Raw genomic sequence first — 19,520 nt, forward strand, 5'->3', positions numbered from 1 at the left:
TAGCTTGATACACCAGCGTTGCGGTAGTTCAGGGGCACGTGTACATGTAACCAAACGGGTAGATCCAGAAATACTGGCAGAAACAATTGCTTGAAGACAGGTGACCATGACGTACCGTTCGTCGAGATGTTCAACACCACCAAGCACGGCACGCAGTAGAATTCTCCAAGAGGAACAGTTGCAGCAATAAACTTCACATGGATTCGTCTATTCGGACCGCGTAGTACCGAATGCCAATAACAGCATCTAATAGCGATTCACACGTGAACCCATTCCAACGTACATACAGTCTCCCTTATAAAACCTGCGAGCGGATGATGGGAACTGTCTGACAAGTACCAGTAACATTATGTCTGAAGTATCTCCAGACAGGCCTTCGCTACGGCAACACCATCAATGGGTATTTGGCTCCCGTGGAACCCTTTGGGATACGCTTTACGGGGTAAATTTTCATTCGTAAACGACCTACGTCAAGATAAAGGTCAGTGGGAACACATCCATGTCAGATTTCATGGGGAGACGTACACATTGTCCCACCAACCATAGTAGTTTACCCCCACTGTGTACGCAGTATATTGGTAATCGGGCGTAAACCCGCCTGGGTAGTAAAACTCCATCAACGTCCTATGTTTCGATGGGCGCATCCAGACGACTGAGGTCAGTCCGTTTCCGTGTACGCCCAACATAATCTAAGTACAAAACAGATTGAGTGACGAATTCACTCTAATCAGACGCAAACGAATCCACGCACTGTTGTCCGCACTGCCAGTTTCATCTGTTCTTCTCGCGATAGCTTCTCCATACTCACGATGTTCACTTCATACCCATATTCGTCTTCCAGTGCATACAGAGCCTCGACCAGCAGCTCATGGTCCTCGGCTATGAGCCTTCGCCCACTTGACTGTCTCGATATATACGTGATTACAGGACGTTCCATATTAGGCAACTCGGAAAGCCCTGCAAACTTCATGACGTTCCTTGCAATAGGGGCCCACCAATGAGGGGTACCAGGAAGTGAGCACGCCTCAGCCAGAGGTCGTCCCACCTTTTTAGAGTGCTGCCCTTCTTTGGCAGCTGCTCGATCTGAAAGGAAGACACGGTCGAGAAGAAATGCCCTGCCCAGCTGAGCGCGATCATCCCAGTCATTGGAGTCTTCAATGGTCACCGAGGGAAAGGTACTTCTGAGCATCCACTGGTTCAGGCGTGCAGGATCGCGCCACCGACTAGCGTCCAAGTGTACGAACCAAATGCGTCGAGGGGAGGGGAGAACAGTATCCCCCGACTCGGAGATGGAAGGATCTAGAGAAGAGTAGGTCCGCCAAAAGCCAAGGAAGAGCTCCGCAGTCCAGTGGTAGTAGTGCGGGATGCTATATGGTCGTGTTATCGGTCAAATGAAGTTTGAATAGATTGCAAACTCATAGAATCTGGACGTACAATTGCGGTGGGTCGTTGACCATCCACTAATGGAGCACGCACGCGGTGAGAATATGGCCCTCGAGGCTTGGCAACGCGAATCGAGAGGAGGTTTACTTACTGTGAAACCGTCTATCAGCGTCGCATCAGTGCTAAACAGTTCCCTGGCTTCTGCTGTCGAGATAATACGCATTTCTCGGTCGGTTGGAAGTCGTGCAGCTATGGATGCCGGGTCGTTCTTTATCTCGACGCCGGTAGAAGTCAACATTTTGCGTGGCGGGACGGTCTCAGGCTTGTCTGTCACCACGAAAACAGTCCCATTCATGACGTAGAGGTTATCAAATATCGTCCATCCTGAGTGTGGTCATCTGAGTAGGCGAAACAATGCCAATAATTTATCACCCATACCTGGAGCGTGGATCACGATGTTTGTCTGAGACATCGCATCTTGTTCAGCCGGCCAATCCGCGTGGATTCTCCAATTCTCTCGGTCGCCGGCCAAGTCCTCAGCCTGGTTGAAAAACAATCCAGAGAAACTACCGGAGAGTGATCCTCGGACACTGAAGACATCAAACAACGCCAAAAGGGAGAATAACACGACAGCGAATAGGATTATTTCCCGTTTCTTCGGCGGTGCGGGTAGGGATCTGAGCATGGGGAATCAGTCACTCAGTTGCAACTGACCGGCTGATGGGGAGGATCAGAGCGAGTGACCTACTTAGCGCCAAGGGGTACATCTTGCTTATCTGTCAAGGCGTCGTCAAGTACCTTTCTATAATTCAGACGTTTCACGCGGCAAGTTGGCACAGCCACGTCACACAGATGGAGATGACCCTACTCAAGTTGCTACGGGCCTACGATTTGTAGTCACGATACAATGTGAAGTAGCATCAAGAACAATTGAACTTTGTTGTAACATGGATACACGGAACAATCCTACACAAAACTCGTTCACAGAAATCGTACAGGCGTACTCGTGACCAGTTGCAATGGGCGGGTGCACGGCTCACTAGTGCAAGACCTTCCACTTGGCACTGGTGAGCCAAGATTTTAAGTCTTCCGCCATCCAACTCATGTTAGGATCATCGAAGTCAGACCGGTGCCACGTTGCTAACTCCAGAAAGGGAACTCGGCGGAGTTCCACCTTGCTTCCAGAGGAATCGCGTTCCACACGCACAACAGACTTCCCTGCCGCTACAAATGTGAGTCTTTTGAGTTCCACGGTAAGAATATGCGGCGATAGAGGGTGCTCGTAAGGCAAACATAAGGCTATAAGATGAGGAAAGCCGGATAAACACCGAAGCTAGGAACAACATGAGATCAACTGGCACCGCTAGCATGAATGTAGGATGGACTTACTAGCTCCCCAAAACAATCATGGCGTACGTATAGAACTAGCACCCGCAACGATCTGGGTAGTACTGAAATCAATGGCCTTATATCAATCATTTCCGCAGGACCTGTGTCTAGCCAAAGGGCTTGTAATGAATGCAACCTCGCCAAAGCAGGGTAGAGAGTCGGTATAAACTGGGAAGGGCAGTAGATACGGAGGTGCAGTCTCTCTAGCCCTGGATGCCCTATCAAGAAATTGCGAACAGCACTGAGATCATTGATTCCAATATATTCGTCCGACGCCAGCAGGAACGTCGACAACCGCGGAAGAAGCGTAGTAGCTCCTTGAAGAAAGGTGCACAGATTTTCGCCACCATCTACACTTTTGAGCGCCAAAAACTCGAGTGCGCGCTCGTGACGAAGGGGAAGAAGCAGTGCGTCGATCTCATAGGGCTCCCAGAAAGTCAATTCCTTGAGATGGGCGAATATACCGTACGCCTCCGTTGGAATATCCCTCATGGACACACAGGCAAGCACGAGAGTAGTGAGTTGTATCCATGGCGGAAGGGAACACATCGATGATATACCAAACCGCATTGTCATCTTTTTCCCACATATCTGCTGGTGTAAGGTTCAAAGAGGTTATTTTTTGCGGGAAAGGCTTGAGAGGCGGTGGTGTGATATCACTAGCTTCATACAAGTGCGAAATCAGGAGGGATAGCAAGCGACTACGAAGTAAACCTACAGAGGGTAGCGCAGGCGCTGCAAACGAGGGCACGAGACTAATAAAGTCTCTTGAATGTCTTGGATGTGAGAAGATGAATTTGCAATCCACTCAAACCCCACAAGGTACGGCATGCAACGTAGAGCCTTGATCAAAGATACTTCCGAACAGTCAGCTGAGCGTCCACTAACGAGGGAGTGGCTGGGTTACCTACGTTTTTCAAAGCAAAGGTTGTAGTCAGAGGCATACACGATGATATATTTAATCGTTCGAGCGAAAGTAGAGTTGCTCGGGATGTGATCAAGGATTTCCCAAGTGCGGTCGGTGAGCGGCATTGCGTTTATTTGTTTTTGTCTAGAGAAATCACCGTAAAAAGCCAAATCAGGACCCATAAAATGGAGTTTAACGGTTGAGAACAGTAACGTGAGAGCAATGTCATGCCAGATACGACAGACATGAAGACATGAACGGACGCTTTTCTTGGGCAAAAGTTTCATGACCATGAGCCATAACTCCACGGGTATGCCACCCGGAGAGAAGGTCTTGCGCATAACTGGCTGGAATGAAGGGTGGCATGAAGACGAAGCCAAAGCCACTAAGGGACGCTACCCCGTGTCGGTTCAGGCCAAGCTCGAGGAGGTGTGAGGTGAGAGATGACGGTTGTAGGTGGGACTCCCCTGTAGGGATTTTGAATGCGGACGACTCACAAAGGACTGCGTCGAGAACAAAGCAAGCAAGTTGGCCTGAATAGCTGTTTCTAGACAAGAAAGAAGCTTACAAGGCATATCATCGTGCGAGTGGAACAGTCCTCTTTCTCATATGACATAGACATATTGATTGACAAGGCTAGCAGCGTGTCACGGAACGGCAACGAGTCATGCAAGTCTTCAAGTGAGAGTAACTAAAGGGTCCGAAAAAAATATCAATGTTATATCGTCGTTGTTCAAACCTATCAAGGGTAGTTGGCGGAGGTCGTCAAGCAATAATCCACGACAGGACGGTCTAGACAGTGCATACCTATCTGAGAAGCGGATGCAAGTACCACTCCTAATGTGAATTCACACTCGTCCGGTGGGTCTGGCATCGTCCTCAACAACCTTCCCCATTGTGCCTATGCTAGGGAGATTTTTCAGATCCTATCGTAACTGCCCACACACTTGCGCTAGCACTAAGACACCAGATGAGAATCTAATGATAGATAATGATAATACTCACGCCGGGCCATAGATATCAGCGTGTACCGCCGTCGTCGCCAGCTTATGCATATCAGGCACTCGAGAACCACGAGAAAGCATGGAATAGCCAAAACCGCGCTGCAAGCTGCAACCCAGCCCACAATAGAACTTGCAGCTAGCACGATGTAGCAAGGCTGTACCTCGGCCGCCGGCAGCCTAAACGGTACTACTGTAGCTCGGAAGTCGCACTGGTCCCGTGTAAACTTGTTTAACCTGAGTAGTTAACAAGGTTGTGTTGTTCGGAGCGGCGTAGGAATGAGTCTCTGCCAGACTTTGAGGGAGTAGTGTCGTATGAACTGAACTCAACCGACTCGCATCATTCACTGAACCAAGGTGTTCTGTATGCTACTGCTTCCGCGGACTCATTCCAGTCACAGCTTAGCGACTATTTCGGCACAAAAGTTGGTAACCGCATACTACTAACCACAAGCACGGGATCATATCTTCAACGGGGACAATGTATTCATGGTAAGCACTATACAAAGGCTGTTCCAGCTGAGGTTTCCCTGGTCTGATGACTCGATTGCGTAATATATGTAAGAACACTAATAAAGTCTTAGCAATCTCAGTCCTCGACACCCATCATTGATATTCAGCCCACCAACGTCTGAGTAGTCTCAGTCGTGTGGTACGAGACTCGACCACGCTCCTGCGCCGTGTGGCTGACGTCAATATCTTAACGAAGGCAGCTCGCAAATTTTTATGCGGTGTTGGCGCTTCGCATGCCACACTTGGCTTACTGCTTCGGAAAGAGTCGATTGACAATGTCATCGTATACCTTCATCGTTCCTGACCGCATTACCGATGGTCCTGAGGAGAGGTGGACACATATCACTCTCCAAAGACTCCTCCGAGCGGCGCCATCATAATCATGATAGACCTTAGCTGGGTATTTGTTGTTTGGCGACCCTTGCAGCGTTCTCGGAGAAAGAACGGAGCGGGTTTGTCTTCAGAGCTCTTGCCGTTAATCTGAGACAGCGAGTAGAGTCGAGACCTCCCACCCTACTATGGAGACCAGCTAATCTGCTGGCTCCACTATCTCTTTAGCCTAACCCAACTGAAGTGTGTTTCAGGCAGCAAGCGACTAAAGGGGATTTCCGTTGCACTCTTAACGCCGACTCCAACCTCCAGACCTGCCATGAAATACTGATTTCTCTGTGACCACAAGCGGTCGAAACAACCCCATTGCCTCTTTGCTTAGTCACCCGGCTCGACGTCTAACCTTCTCTACATGGGTGGTTCGCTCCTTTCAGGCGTTGCTGTTTATTGAACTGTGCTGAACTGGAGTTGTTACATTTCTATTGACATGGCCTTCTAGCGCATGCTACGTATGACAGAGCATCACAGAACACCTGTGTTGGTCGAGGTCACCCAAGGTTTACGGCTTACGTTCCCTACCGTGCACGATAGTGCTGCAATGAGACCATTAGGCGGACCTACTTCGCCCACCGGTCAGCAAATGTTCGCAGGCCTGACGAACGGTCTAGGTGCTATATGGACAGCCAAGGGCTCTCACCTATCAAACACGACCGCATAGAAGTCCTGCAGCCGGTCAGTGATTGGTACTCCGCCATCCCCACTATCTCCCGCGGGGGGCGGTACCCCACCGGTTGCAACCTGAAAAAAAGGAAGGTAGTGTTGTTCGCATTGCTTTGTCTCCTGCTTTCCGGCGGAAAATCGACCGTGGCAATCGGGTCGTTACAAGTGAAGGACAAGCTACCAACCAATTACGGGTTAGTTTGCCTGCTTTTCTCGATTGAATCTACTGTTCAAGGATGCCTGTGAGCTAACACGCAAAAATAGTCTACTCCTTGGTAAAAAGAGAATTCCACAAGGGATATAAAGGTATTGGTTAGGTTTCTGGGCGAGCCAAGCAAGCAGCTCGCACATCACACCCTTATTCTTCTCTCGAGTTCAGTCTTCTCAGCGGGTCCCACTGGCTCCTTTAGTTTCAAAGCCCGGAACAATGACAGCTGTCTAAAAACATGTACGCTGCTAAGTTCGCTGTCTTCTCCATCATTGCAGCGATCACTGCTTTGGGTAAGTTCACCATTTCAAGTGTGTGAGTCTCTACTCTTCGTCGTATAGCCCCTCATGCATGTCATTTCTTAGCCTCTGCTGCGCCAGCGCCGTTCATTCCCGTATGGACACACGTTCTGGCGGACGGGGAACTGCAGGCTGTAGGTAGCAGCCTTTGTGCCCTTTTTGACTCTGACTGAAAGCATTTCCATGAAGCACGGACCCCTTCCAGTAGCAGAAGCTGTAGCAGGGCTCACGCCTAAGGCAGGTGGGAGGATGTAGAGAAACGTATCTGCCGTAGGGACCAACCGGGAAACTGCCTTTAAAGTAGGCTACAGCTTTTGTATATGCTGACACTCACAATTAGATTGGTACCCATTACGGAAGAAATATCTGGTTGTCGAAAATTTGGCAACTGACGGGATGGTCACAACGAGTGTTTCTCAACAGAACCCACATGATCGAGTTCAAGGATGCCTCACTGGGAAAGTGCGCCAGCCGTCTTGCCGATGTAACTGAAGATAACCTGAATTGTGTCCAATGAGCAAGAATAGAGACGAGCACATGGACACTGCATTTACACTCGATATTCAGTACTGTGCTCACAATGCATTTCGATCAGGACTGAGAGTGCAACTAGTTAGTCTGATCACCAGACCAGCATCGTAGGCCCCTCTGGTACTATGATCCTGTTATGGACCACTGCTTAATTTTGCATTCAGATCTGTATATTCCACATCAGTTCACGAGCCTTTTTCAATTGCACTACGCAAACGTCCACGCTGGCGCTAGCAAAGGCCAGAGGCCCGGAATCACGAAGGTTTGCGCAGAAGTTTTTGACGGAATCCGAAGTAACATCGTCAACAACATGCCATCTTTTTTACACTCGTACTGACTCTGCCAGTGATGGGAGGTAGTGAAAAAGTGAAGTGAGACATACCCCTCTACTTCGCCACGTATTTCAAGTGAGCTGGTTAGGCACTGCGTATGCTTTGCGTCATTTCGATGGTCATGCCTAAGCGACAATAAGTTTCCTTACGGCTGAAATTGGGTATTTGTGACTTACCGCAGTCTTCACTGAGTTCCACCCCTCCCTTCAGGTTTCCAACTCATCAATCCGCGCGGGGAAGTTGACAGTGTTAAGGGTAAGTGACGAACACAAACATGTACATCATGTTGCTTGAACTCTTCACAGATTGATGCAAGTAGTCAACAATGATCCATAGCAAGGAACTAGAAAGTACTGTAGAACCCATCCAAGGAGCGGACGCAAGTACTACTCCCATCGTGCTTCGCGCTCGTCTGGCAGATCTGGAACCATCCTTATTCCCCACTGTGTCCACGCGGCGCTCGACGAGTTTGATACGGGGTCTAACTTGACGCCCCACGTGATAGCATAATGATCCAGGACGAGATTAAGTTCTTCGACTTCGTCCAGCATCTCTAAGGTGGATATTCTGGAATCTGCAATTAAATTTCTGTGATCAAAAAGGCTCGGATAGTAGGCTCACCGCATAAGCTCGGACTTGGGTATGAACTTTTCGCGAATTTCCCGAAGAGTAAGGGCTTTAGACACTGTAAAACTGTGCCGCATGAAACGCTCAGGGAGCGTTTCTATTGTGGGGTAAGGCAACGCCCCTATTAATGAGACATTTCTGGACTAGTGCGCTTCAATATCGCTGATACTCAAGCAGAAAAACTCCTTACCCGCAAATTGTTCATCATAACCTGACCAAAACTGTCCTGAAGACCAAACATCTCATAAACGATCGCACCGAGAACCCCGGGGTTTGAAGAAACAGAATTGGAATCGAAGTAGTCCACAAACCACTGAGTCAAGTTCGAAGAGGCTTCCAGTGACATGTATACGAGCACACACTCAAAAAGTAGAAGTGTCGGTGAACTGGGAGAAAGAATTTCTCCGAGGAGAGATGGAAGAACCTCGGATGGCGGCTTCCGTAGATCACAGGGCAGCAGGTGATATTTAGGGGAATGTAGTGCCATCCCGCCTTGAGCTGTTAGCTAATGAGCTGATTCCTATCGCAACAATGGATCATCATGCTCACCCAACGATACTGTTTCGGGCGATCCAAGCACTGCGCCAAGCTGACTGCTTTTGCGAATGGACATCGCTTTCTTCACTGTAACCTCAGGAAAATCCAGCTCAGCGTAAACCCGCAAATGATCTTTGTACGGCCCAGTCTACTTTTTTTGTGAGATGCTCGCGCGGCCAGTAATGCAAGAACCCTCACAGCAATTCGCCAGAAGCGTGTATCACTCCCCGCTCCCAAGCTTACGATCTGGCATGGCTTGTGTTCTTGCTTAGAGATATTTATCCACTCTTCCACGAGGTGATCGATCGAGTATGAACGGACGTATGTGCCGACATTTATTAGAGGGGATCTTGGTGGTTGTAATTGCGATCGTGGAACCAGGTGCCCGATGAAAGAGTCTGTGAGGTAACCCTTCCTGACTGCGGACAATCGAGCCAACGCGGCATCAGAGTCGGTTTGGCGAACGGCAGCATCAGCATCTTGCGTACGTTCACGCCTAGAGATGGGTGGTGGGGACGGTGGCAACATGGCGTAAACGATATACAGTCATTGGTGAAAGTGGCAGTCGAGCTTGCACCACGGTGACACACCACTGAGACCCCTGAGACATGCATTTCAGGCCACTACAGTACAATTGCTACAGTACGGGTCGTGTGTGTCATACATTGTGCTCTTTCATACAAACATTTTCTCGGTAAAAGTGCTTAAGAAGTTTGAAGTGCTCTTCTATGTCTGTCCAAGGAATCGGAAGTGCTGGTGCTGTAAGCCTTCCCACTCTACGTATGCAGAATCCGGGAGGAAGACGTGGTGCTGTTTCTTCTACTTTCAGCTCGTGGCCTCAGTTCGTCGTTCTCGGATCCCACCCCCTCCCAATTTCCGGGAATATCTGCAATACTTCCGCCTGGTCGGTTGTACAATCTAGAAGCCCGAGTCCTTTCATCTGTGGTATGTTGGAGATCGGGGTCCTCTTCGGGCTTGCGGAATTCGGATGGAAGCATGACTGCGCGATCGATGGCCACCGGAAGCCCACGATGTCGACCGCGAAGCATGACAAGGGTAACCACTAGCTTCGAGAGTGGCCGTAGTGCCCCGGAGAACGAGTAGTTTTGCTGTCCAAGAATGTGAGATGGTGAAAACAGCACATCACGAAGCAGACGTACGTCAGGCACTCCCAAACTAAGGCCAACTGAGCCATAGGCTGACACGAGTTCAAAAACTGGGAAATAGTATATAATGAAGAGAAAAGATATGAAGTGCAGTGAGCTCACTTATCGTGAAAATGTTGAACCAGCCTTGAATATTAGGGTTGTTGAGATTATCTCTCTGGTAGCCACCTAAGAATAGAGCATAGCCACACAGCCAATGCCTGGGCTCACCTCTATAATGCACACTACAAATAATGCCAGCGACAACCACCACATGTCTTTCCTTCGAGTGAGACCTCATATCCACAATCAAGACTCCCGATCACTTACCAAAGGACAGTTGGCGACGAGCGTGCATCCCCAAATAATGACCCCAAATTGCCACGCGCGAGCCAGTAGGCCGGAAAGTCCCAACATCCTCCTCGTCGGGAGGAAAGATACCCAGAGACCGTTCTTCGTACACGTTGGTGGAACGAACACTACAGCCGCCTATGTTAATCACGATCTTGACTGCGACAAAAACCTACCTCAACGCAATTGGATCTAGATGGCTGTATCGTTGGTTCTAAATAGGAGGCAAGGAGCAGTATACTCACATACGCTGATGTACATCATGATAACATACATGACCCTGAATGAGTTGGTTCAGCGTATGAAACTTGGAGATCAGCTCGCACGTACTTGGTGGCAGGGGCAAGAAGAGCGAGTGGAACGATGCCGAAGCCGGCGTTCCGGACGGCGATGGCCTGATAGAAACCTGCTACAATTCTTGTTCCGACAGGGATTGAACTGATGGCTGAATTCCCGATGTCGAAGATAAGAAAACTTAACCAATCTGTGATGCTGAACGATAAGGCGTCAGCGAGAGAGACGAGTATTAGGATATTCGAAATACTTGAGTACGAATAACATTGTGAGGAGAAACCATGTCTGATGGGATGGGAACAGATAGATGAAACACCGGCGAGGATGGTCGAGCAGAAAATGTAATGTTTCGTTTAGACGCGAGTCTCTTGGTATGATCTTGGTGACGACCCAACTTCAACTGCTGTAAGCAGTCATTAGGACACCCAAAGAGCGACATACATGGTAAAACGAAGACTGAAAGTATGGAGCGTGAACGCTAAGCACAGATAGCTAAAAGGCTACTTACAAGACAGGCTGGACGGAGAATAAACCAACCGTTTAGCCTTCGAGATTGCTGAGAGACACGAACTTACGAAAGCTGTGTTTCCGGCAAGTATACAGATTATCATGAAGAATATCATCGGGTACGCCGTTTGAAAAGGAACCATCGACTGATCCACAAGAGACATTCCAGTGTTGGTATAGGCGGATACAACCTGAAACAAGGAGAACCTGGGATTACCCGTTATTTTACTGCCGTCGGTTTCCTGTAAGAAGCTTACCACGCAGGAGCTACGGGCCGCTGGAGGGCAGGGGGTGTGAAGTCGCTGGACCATTTTGACATTGACATATACGGGGCAATTACAACGTAAGAGATGATCTGAATACCGAAGTGATACTGTCACAGGCACCAAGGCATGTCAGTCATAAATGTTGTGCGCAACGTGTCACAAACCGAGGCAACGAGCCATAACAGTGCATTTAATGCACGGTACTCAACTCCACCCAGCTCTTCCAACTGTCCATTGGTGAGTGAACGGAAAGCAGAATTGCGCCCCACGGTTGCGTGAAACGAAATGTATGTAGCTGGTTTCGTCCCGTCCGCAGTGTTGATGGCACCATCGGGTGCAGCAAGCGACCCTCTTCTGCCATGAGAGAGTATCGAGCCGCCCGTGAAGGAGGTCGTAGCGGGTATCGTCATCGTTCTGTGGAGGCGAACCTGAGCCTTCGGAAATAGCCGTCCCAGGAGCTTGCCCAGAAGCTTGTGAGGCATGGGGAAGCCACCGAAATCCGTGTATACGGATTGAGGGTGCTGCAATTCTGGATACCCATCGGAGCGAGGCACCGTATGCACCGTGCGATGTGTGTGTATTGTGGGATTTCGACCCAGCGGAACATGATCGCCAATCGAAACTACAGTTGGACGGCGTTGACGAGTACCATCACCCCACGTGGTGTCCGGCCCAGTGGAATAAGCCGTATCCTGGCGGCCGACCGTCGGCGAGAACTCCACATTAGCTGCCTTAGACATCCTGCGCGCTCGTTCATTTGCTTCTGGACCCTCATGAAAGGTGTTGGACTTGAGGAAGGGGTGACTCGCTGCATGTTTGGTTAGAACATCAATCCCGCATAAAGGGGCAAGTGCGGGTTTACACAACGCTGTATCAATCTTGTCTTCAACTCCAGGATCTGACAAACAACGGACCCTAAAGCCTGTTAGCGACCCGGCCGATAAGAGGCATTATCGACTCACGAAGGTCCATCACCTGAAGCACTCGGGTTCTCGGGCGCCTCTTTTTCCTGGGCGCTCTCTGGAACTTCCGCGTAAACACCTTCAGTAGGATACTGACCGCTTAAGTCGTTAGCCCTGCTGTCTGGAGTGAACGCACGCGGCGGCGAAGACATGTGATTCCCCCCATTTGGGCATGCCAAAAGCGCCCTATCAGGGGTATCTCCCGCCTCGGTAATTCGTCCACTCGGGTTGACAAGTCTGGGTGGAGCATCCATCCTACGGATCATACGCACCCCGAACTTCTTGTCGCCCTCCTTCTCCTCTGATACGGAAACATCTTCGGCCGCACTCAATCCGTTTTCCGGAAGTGGGCTTAGACCGGGTCGCCGCTGGAACAACGTTGAAACACGGCGTGGCCAACCAAAATCCCTTCCTCTCGATGCGGAGGTGTCTCTGGTCAACTGAGCCTCCAATCGACGGGCAGCCTCGGCTGCGATGATATGATCGAATTTCTTCGCAAAGAAGTACCTAAGAGAGACGTCACTTTGGTTTGCCAGTTACCTTCAGGATCACATGCCTTCGGATATAGACCATACACCATGATACCACGACCTGGCGAGACAGCGTGTGGTTGTGTGGTTAGGATTCTTTGCCCCACCAGTAACGGAGTGCGGATACCCACAGGACTGCCAACACACATCTGTAGGAACAATATGACTTGCTGCCACGGTGTCAAAGAGCTCAAGTTCACCGTCGAAAGGCCGCATACAGTCATGGCACTGACGGAGTTGAAGAGGGCATCGACATAACTGATCGGATATTTGCCGTTGGAGGCATACAGCACGGCGGATGCAAGCAGCGGTATGAAAGTGCTGTTGGCCGAGATAAATGACAATATTCTCGAACAGAGCGAAATACAAACAAGAAGAGCAGGTGCACGCGAAAAAAGTTGAGATTCTTTCGCATGCCCCGCCAAAGATTGGCTGTAAACCGACGCCCGCCGTGAGCCATACCGCCCGGTGGTGGAATTTGGTGCGGAAGGCGGTTGAGGGCTACGGCTCCTGAGTACTTTCAACAAGGAGTGATTTGGTGATTGATTGCAGTGATGTGAGTTTGTCTATATTTGGTCGATGAGACAGTCAATCCATCGGGCATCATCGTATACGATAGGTTCGTCGTCTGAGTGAATTGTTCGCGTTGACTATCTGATGTACTGCTAAGCTGTAGCCTATGCTGTAAAACTAGGACAACAAATAATAGGGGAGAAAAGCCATGCGATGTACAAGACAGATTATTATGTGTTGCAGCAACCAGGGTCACGCACGAACAGAGACTAAGATTCATCAGAAAAACGATGCAAGCAATGGATGGGGAAAAAGAAAAAGTAATATATGCCAGATGGGAGCGCAGCTGAGGGTGTAAGTAAAATCCCCAAGGAAATGAAATATGTCGACGAAAATGTTCATGACGAAACGAGCTGAAGCAACCTATCACCACTGTCCGTCACCTTCTCAGCGATCCGCTTCATTCTCTCCTCGTCCTTGTCCATTCCAGCCCCTTTCAGCATGATGGCCATGTACTCGAATGCCTTCGGGGCGTCAATAGCAATGTCCTCTAGTAGCTCAGCCATGGGCATGAATCCAGCTTCGAAAGCATCTGGCGAGCACTCGTGTTGTGAAGCAGGACGAGAGAAGAAGTCAGCGACCAAACGAGCATCAGCTTCCTTGCTTTCCAGTGCCGATGAAACGAGCTTGTCAACCAGTCGGAATCGATGCTCTTCTGTGAGGGTGGTGAAGTATGCGTCCGCCTCTTCAAGGTTGCGGACAGCAAAGAATTCCTTAGCGTCCTCATCGATCTTCTGCGCATCTTTTTCTGACATCTGGGCTGCAGGTGCTGCCTCGGATTCTTCCTCTGACGAGGGCGACGAAGTTTCACCAGGGGCGGGGATCGTGCGGGGTAGGAGTTGAAGTTTCTTACGCTGTGGAGCAGGTTCCGGTTTGTCCAAGTCCGTACTGGGCTTCCGGCTAGGTGCTCGACTCGGTTTGGGTTCCATGGTAAGCTCGGGGTTCTGACTGAGCATCAAGAACATGTTAGAGCTCGAGTTCGTGCGTGTCATCGACTCGCGCTTGATATCCTTCTTGCCAGCGAAAACACTGCTCGGACCCATAACCATCGGAGCAGCCTTACTGATCTTGCCGAAATGCGAAAGGTCGCCTGCTTTGGTTGGGGGTCTAGGTTGCGAGCCTCCAGCTACTGCCCAACCGTCAGGAGAAGGCTCAGCGTTGCGCTCGGCACCTCGTTTCGAACCACCTCGAGACATGCTGAATTGCCGCTGGAATGCTTGGGTTTCTTGAGCAGCCTTTTCCTTGGCAGCCTGGATATCATATCTATGAGCATCTACGTGCAACGATGAACAACGGGATACAAACCGCTTCGTGTACTGCGGCAAGCGTAGTAGGCGCATTTACCGCGTTACGAGGTTGCCATTTCCGGTCACGGAGTTCAATCACATCCTAATGAAACAGTCAAGTATTAGTTGGTGAACGATGATATGCAAACAATGACGATCCCACCTGAAGCATGAACTGCATACGAGGACTAACGTTCAGGCTCTTGCAGAGCTCTCTCATCCTCTGGAAGTACACGTCCATATGTGCACGCGCCTTGGGAACATCCAAAAGTTGGCCAACAGTTCTCAACAGCTGACACAGACTCTCGATCTCTTCCTCCTCGGGATTCTCCACATTACCAAGCAGCTTCTTCACACATTCGTGCATGATGCGTTCAGTGAGCATCTGAAGCTTGAACAACTCGCCAATGAACTTGATGAGACCGAGACCCTGACGCTTCGCTTTCTGAGCCGCGTAGTATTCGTCGGAGTAGAGCTCGCTCTCCTCGCCCTTCTTCTCGTTGGCTGCCTTGATTGCTTCGTCGTCGCTGGCTTTGGCTGCCGCCGCACGAGCTGTGGCTTCCTTGGCAAACCAACCACGCTCAAAGTCTTCTTGACACCGATTGAGCAAGTATTTGCGGAAGAGCTGACCACCTGTGATGGGTTTCCCGTCGGTACTCTTAATGCCATCATCTTGGACCTTGGGACTGAGCGTTTCCATCATCTTGCGGCAGAGTCGAGCATACATCTCGCTCCAGTTAGCCTCGTCAGTAGCCTTCTCGAAAACGAGCCTGATGACCTGAATGAGGGTCCGTCCATCCTTTTCATTCTCCGACTTGTTGGCCCATGCAATGATTTGGTCAGATATCGAGTCGAACTTCTCCATAGTGAGCTTGTTGAGGAGTGATTTAACTTTCCGATCCACAACCTCAGGAGTGTCCGCGTCGATAGCACCTTTACGCTGCGCACTGCTAGGCACCCAGCGGTTGGCGGACATCTCAAGAGGAGCAACGGGTTCAAGTGCAGGTATCGAAGAGGCAGCACCTGGGCCAAATCCTGGACCTTGCTGTACCGAACCGACCTTGCTGAGATCGGTGCGTTTCTCGCCACGCTTGCTGCGCGTGCGATGGCCACCCATCGGGTGTCCACCGGGTCCACCTTGACTTGGAGTTCGTGTTAATGGAGGACGGTTGAGCAACGCAGCGGGGCCACCGCCAACAGACGCCGAGCGTGCGCCTTGAGACATCATAAAACGTTCCTCGCTCGTGAGCTTGTTGCCAGGAGTACCAAACTGGCCCATCGCAAAAGGAGCAGGGGGAGCCCCAGGTTTGAAAGGACCAATACCAAGGCCGATCGAAGCTGAGCGAGCACCTGCTGCGGACATGGGACCTGAAGACTGACGATGTCGAGCGGAACCGCCACGCGTCATGGCGAATGACGTTTGGTCGACAGGCTCGATGCCAAGGATATCCAACGGAGGAAGATTCGGCGGCTTCTCCTTACAGACTGCCATGAACTGCATGAGGAAATCTCGGTCATACCTAGGTGATAATAACAGAGTGAGCTTTTGGTCTCGGATATTGAAATCCATACATACCTAAACTTGCCGTCTTTCGCGTTCTCATTAAGCTCCGTCTTGGGACTCTTTATACCATCAGGATATTCGATCTCGTCCAGTCTACCGATATTGCGAGCGGTCAACAGGGCGGAGAGAGGAGGCGCAGAGCTATCCTTCTTGGCAGCATTGATATCGAGGGGACCCGGCCGACGTCTGGCGAATTCTGAGGTGTCGATCCGCAGAGACTCTTTCTGGCTTTTGCCAGCACCGTTTACTTGAGGCTCGGAAACCTCTTCTCCGTTCTCGAGCACTTCACCATCTTCAACCTCCAACGACTCTTGTGTCGGAGATTCAACGATGTCGCTTTGCTTCTGAGCCTCTGCTTCGGCCTCCTCCTGGCGTTGCTGTTCGGCTTCCCTCTCAGCTCGCTCCCGCTCCTCCTGCTCCTTCTGTTCCCTCTCTCTTTGCTCCCGCTCCGCCTGCTCCTTTTCTGCCTTCAAGCGCTCCTCAGTGCGTCGCACTTCTTCTAACCGTTCCTGCTCTTCCCTGCGTTTTCGCTCCTCTTCTTGTCGCACCTTCTCTTCCTCTGCCTTTCGCACTCGCTCCTCTTCCTCTTCCTTCTCCTTCCGTTTCCTTTCCTCCTCCTCTTCCTCTCTCCGCTTAGCATCTTCTGCTTCTTTTTGTTTCCGTTCTTCCTCCTCTTTCTTTGCTCTCTCATCTGCCTCCTTCTTTTCCTGCTCTAATCGTGCCTGCTCTTCCCGTTTCCGCTTCGACTCTTCGCTTTCAATGCGCACCGATGCTGTCCGACGACTTGTTGCTATCGGAGAAGGCGGGGGTATCGGGGTGGTAGATGGTTGGGGGCTGGGCTTCTTGAACGACTCCAATTTAACCTCCGTCCCGTCTTCACTTTTAATGGTAATCTTGTGTGATCGAGGCGCCGTAGGAACGAATGTAGTGGCATTGGTATTGAGGCTACGACCGCCCGGAGCATTGGATGTGGATGGCGTCGGCGGAGGAGGAGATATACTCATGCTAGCTGAAGGTTGATGCGTGTGTGGCGGTGGAGGTTGAGGGGTGTGCGGAGAGTGTGGAACACCATGAGCCATAGTCGGAGTGCCGGGAGGAAGTGACGGAGGTTGGGTTCGAGGTGATAAAGGAATGCTGGGGTGAGGAGGGCCTTGAGGAGTGGGTGCGGGAGCATGGGGTGCATGGCCCATACCATGAGGAGCTTGCATTGGATAAAACCATTGCGGCGATTGGTATTCCAGGTACTAAAACAAGTCAATTGAATAGTGGTCATATGCGAGCACAATGACATACGTAGTACGGAGACCAATGCACGGGTTGCATGGGGAGCTGTTGAGGAGGAACACCTGCAGATGAAGGGGGATGCGAGTGAGTAGGTGGAGCGAGTCTAGGACTAGAAGGGAGTGGAGGGCCACCGGGACCACCGGGACCTGGCATCGGCCGTGACTGCGGTCCACTTCCATTGGGTACAGCACGAGAAAATGCCGGTGAACCAGGCCCACTCGCACCGCGAGGAGGTCGCATTCCTTGTCCATACGACGGATAGGGATGCGCGCTCATCGGGGGAGCCTGTACCGGTTGTTGCGGTGCATGTTGGCCAGCAGATGGCGGCTGATGAGGTAGATTAGACGGTCGTGTTGAAGGAGAGGTGGCGTCTGAGGACGGTTGGGAGGCCGAGGGGTTACCCTGGAAAAGTTTGGCAACATTAAAGCTGGACTTTGTACTGGTGGATGGCATAGACGAAGACGGCGTGGCCGCTAACGATGTCGACGGGGTAGAGTTAGGAGTAGATGCCGGAGCCGTCGACGACGTCGTTGCGGACGTTGTCGATGACGGGCTGGCCGTTGCTGATGGTGATGATGATATCGATGGAGCCATCGCCGAGGGCCGTGATGAAGGCTTCGACGAGCCAGCGGACGGACCTGAAGCGGGAGTTTTTCCATTTATGATAGTTGATGTCGTAGCTGTCGTTACAGGCAGAGAGCCAAATGTCTTGACGCTTTCATGTCTAACCACTGGGGTAGCGGTAGGTGAAGACGAAACAGGAGCAGAGGCATCATCTATTGAGCCAAAATTTAAGGAAGATCCTGCAATGCAGATTGGATCAAGATGTTTGCTGGATGGAAAGGACGAAGGTGATGACGTACCCTGTCTGACGGAGCCCACGTTATTCCGCGGGACGCTGACGCCTTCTTTTACGGGTACGCCCTGGCCTAACGCACTTGGACGACGGGAATGAGAAGCAGTTATAGACTGTACATGGGAAGGAGCGGGAGACTGAGAACGCGTTGAGGGAGCTGAAGAATTGCTATTCTGCGGCGGGCCCCTTGCCCAAGCTGACTGCGATGGGAGCGGCGTCGGAGTCTTTGCAGATGCAGTCGAACCTTTGCTCATTCTGACAGACAACATGTGAGAATGGCAGGTCTCAAAGGACAGAAGCAAAGAACGCACGAATTTCGATGGACAAATATTTTAGGTGCGGATGAATCGAGTTGTCGCGTGTGGTGGTCGTGAAGTAGACCTGCCAGCAGGCGATAAACGAGCTCGTACTACTAAGTAACTTTTTTTTTTCTGTTTTCCTGTCGATGGAAACCAAAGCCCGTCGCAGCAAGTGGCGAGGTGGGCGAAGGAAGAAGACAGTGGAGGAGGAGGACCACTGAGGGGGGGGCTCAGTGACACTACTGGTGTGTCCTTCTAAGCTGAGGCTGTAGGGAAAGGACGGGGTACAACCCAGCCCCGTCCACCTCCCAGCCAAACAAAACCCACAGGACCCCAGACACCCCTCATACCCCCGACCCTCTCTACTCGCCAACCCATCCTCGTGGCTGCACGACATTATGTAGTACTGGTAATGCAGTTCGCGGCCGACAGTCCCACATGTCCTTGTGTGACATACTCGCTCAGCCAATTGTAGTCGCTCGAAACGACGACTGAAAGCGCCCCCGGGCCGTTTGACGTCATCCCGTCCCATGTTGAGTCACTAACACCAGCGGCAGCGGCAGTGGCGTTGGCGATGTCAGCGGTACCATCAAGCCTGCAAGATGCGCGGAAATGAACTGCCTCGTTCTCAAGTCGAGGCCTGCGGCACTTCTCGTGTCGCCCCATCGACCTACTACACGCCAGCGACCGAGGTGACATGGTGACGTCGGCGCCCAGTGGCCGAATAACAACGCTGCCAGCGCCACATTTTGTGACCACTCATGCCAAGCCAGTGTCGTTCCTAACACTCCATGTACTGTACACTACAAAAGACAGGTGAGGCTGC

General features: G+C 51.0%; 5 protein-coding genes across 5 annotated transcripts; all 5 read right to left on the reverse strand.

Moving 5' to 3' along the window:
- Positions 1–179: 179 nt before the first annotated feature.
- On the reverse strand, positions 180–2,198 carry F5J12DRAFT_829235 (uncharacterized protein). The gene is made up of 7 exons (XM_051745656.1): positions 2,132–2,198; positions 1,822–2,060; positions 1,535–1,767; positions 1,435–1,460; positions 752–1,367; positions 526–689; positions 180–465 (listed from the first exon to the last, which is right to left on the reverse strand). Exons 2-7 carry the CDS (start codon positions 1,853–1,855, stop codon positions 348–350), a joined length of 1,191 nt encoding a protein of 396 aa, XP_051600194.1. The 5' UTR covers positions 1,856–2,060; positions 2,132–2,198; the 3' UTR covers positions 180–347.
- A 47-nt stretch (positions 2,199–2,245) lies between these two features.
- F5J12DRAFT_82333 (uncharacterized protein) lies at positions 2,246–3,628 on the reverse strand. Its single transcript, XM_051745384.1, has 3 exons — positions 3,491–3,628; positions 2,773–3,431; positions 2,246–2,716 (listed from the first exon to the last, which is right to left on the reverse strand). Exons 2-3 carry the CDS (start codon positions 3,346–3,348, stop codon positions 2,423–2,425), a joined length of 870 nt encoding a protein of 289 aa, XP_051600195.1. The 5' UTR covers positions 3,349–3,431; positions 3,491–3,628; the 3' UTR covers positions 2,246–2,422.
- A 4,217-nt stretch (positions 3,629–7,845) lies between these two features.
- On the reverse strand, positions 7,846–9,361 carry F5J12DRAFT_82402 (S-adenosyl-L-methionine-dependent methyltransferase). Its single transcript, XM_051745425.1, has 5 exons — positions 8,976–9,361; positions 8,790–8,925; positions 8,431–8,738; positions 8,235–8,383; positions 7,846–8,180 (listed from the first exon to the last, which is right to left on the reverse strand). The coding sequence occupies exons 1-5, from the start codon at positions 9,303–9,305 to the stop codon at positions 8,000–8,002; spliced, it is 1,104 nt and encodes a 367-aa protein (XP_051600196.1). The 5' UTR covers positions 9,306–9,361; the 3' UTR covers positions 7,846–7,999.
- A 241-nt stretch (positions 9,362–9,602) lies between these two features.
- F5J12DRAFT_905506 (cation transport protein-domain-containing protein) lies at positions 9,603–13,247 on the reverse strand (the record flags this gene model as incomplete). Its single annotated transcript, XM_051748668.1, has 15 exons — positions 9,603–9,663; positions 9,693–9,886; positions 9,938–9,993; positions 10,046–10,100; positions 10,154–10,200; positions 10,253–10,401; positions 10,515–10,553; positions 10,604–10,765; positions 10,818–10,961; positions 11,135–11,281; positions 11,332–11,447; positions 11,505–12,148; positions 12,439–12,809; positions 12,947–13,153; positions 13,204–13,247. 15 exons carry the CDS (start codon positions 13,245–13,247, stop codon positions 9,603–9,605), a joined length of 2,436 nt encoding a protein of 811 aa, XP_051600197.1.
- Positions 13,248–13,420: 173 nt separating this feature from the next.
- Positions 13,421–19,002, reverse strand: F5J12DRAFT_82422 (uncharacterized protein). Its single transcript, XM_051745432.1, has 7 exons — positions 18,707–19,002; positions 18,403–18,650; positions 17,549–18,342; positions 16,268–17,499; positions 14,855–16,211; positions 14,711–14,794; positions 13,421–14,655 (listed from the first exon to the last, which is right to left on the reverse strand). The coding sequence occupies exons 2-7, from the start codon at positions 18,647–18,649 to the stop codon at positions 13,744–13,746; spliced, it is 4,626 nt and encodes a 1,541-aa protein (XP_051600198.1). The 5' UTR covers position 18,650; positions 18,707–19,002; the 3' UTR covers positions 13,421–13,743.
- Positions 19,003–19,520: the final 518 nt, after the last annotated feature.

This window comes from Pisolithus orientalis, assembly GCF_024613125.1.
Source record: "Pisolithus orientalis strain OTSU chromosome Unknown F5J12scaffold_13, whole genome shotgun sequence".
NCBI lineage: Eukaryota > Fungi > Basidiomycota > Agaricomycetes > Boletales > Pisolithaceae > Pisolithus > Pisolithus orientalis.

Coding starts and splice junctions, on each gene's coding strand:
- F5J12DRAFT_82422 (XM_051745432.1), bottom strand. CDS start 18,649: ATGAGCAAAGGTTCGACTGCATCTGCAAAGACTCCGACGCCGCTCCCA. Junction 17,500..17,548: donor TGCATTGGTCTCCGTACTAC/GTATGTCATTGT, acceptor GACTTGTTTTAG/TACCTGGAATACCAATCGCC. Junction 16,212..16,267: donor GCGAAAGACGGCAAGTTTAG/GTATGTATGGAT, acceptor ATTATCACCTAG/GTATGACCGAGATTTCCTCA.
- F5J12DRAFT_829235 (XM_051745656.1), bottom strand. CDS start 1,855: ATGTCTCAGACAAACATCGTGATCCACGCTCCAG. Junction 1,368..1,434: donor GTCAACGACCCACCGCAATT/GTACGTCCAGAT, acceptor ACGACCATATAG/CATCCCGCACTACTACCACT. Junction 466..525: donor TATGGTTGGTGGGACAATGT/GTACGTCTCCCC, acceptor ATCTTGACGTAG/GTCGTTTACGAATGAAAATT.
- F5J12DRAFT_82333 (XM_051745384.1), bottom strand. CDS start 3,348: ATGACAATGCGGTTTGGTATATCATCGATGTGTTCCCTTCCGCCATGG. Junction 2,717..2,772: donor ATGATTGTTTTGGGGAGCTA/GTAAGTCCATCC, acceptor TGTTGTTCCTAG/CTTCGGTGTTTATCCGGCTT.
- F5J12DRAFT_82402 (XM_051745425.1), bottom strand. CDS start 9,305: ATGTTGCCACCGTCCCCACCACCCATCTCTAGGCGTGAACGTACGCAA. Junction 8,739..8,789: donor GCCCGAAACAGTATCGTTGG/GTGAGCATGATG, acceptor ATTAGCTAACAG/CTCAAGGCGGGATGGCACTA. Junction 8,384..8,430: donor TTATGATGAACAATTTGCGG/GTAAGGAGTTTT, acceptor GAAGCGCACTAG/TCCAGAAATGTCTCATTAAT.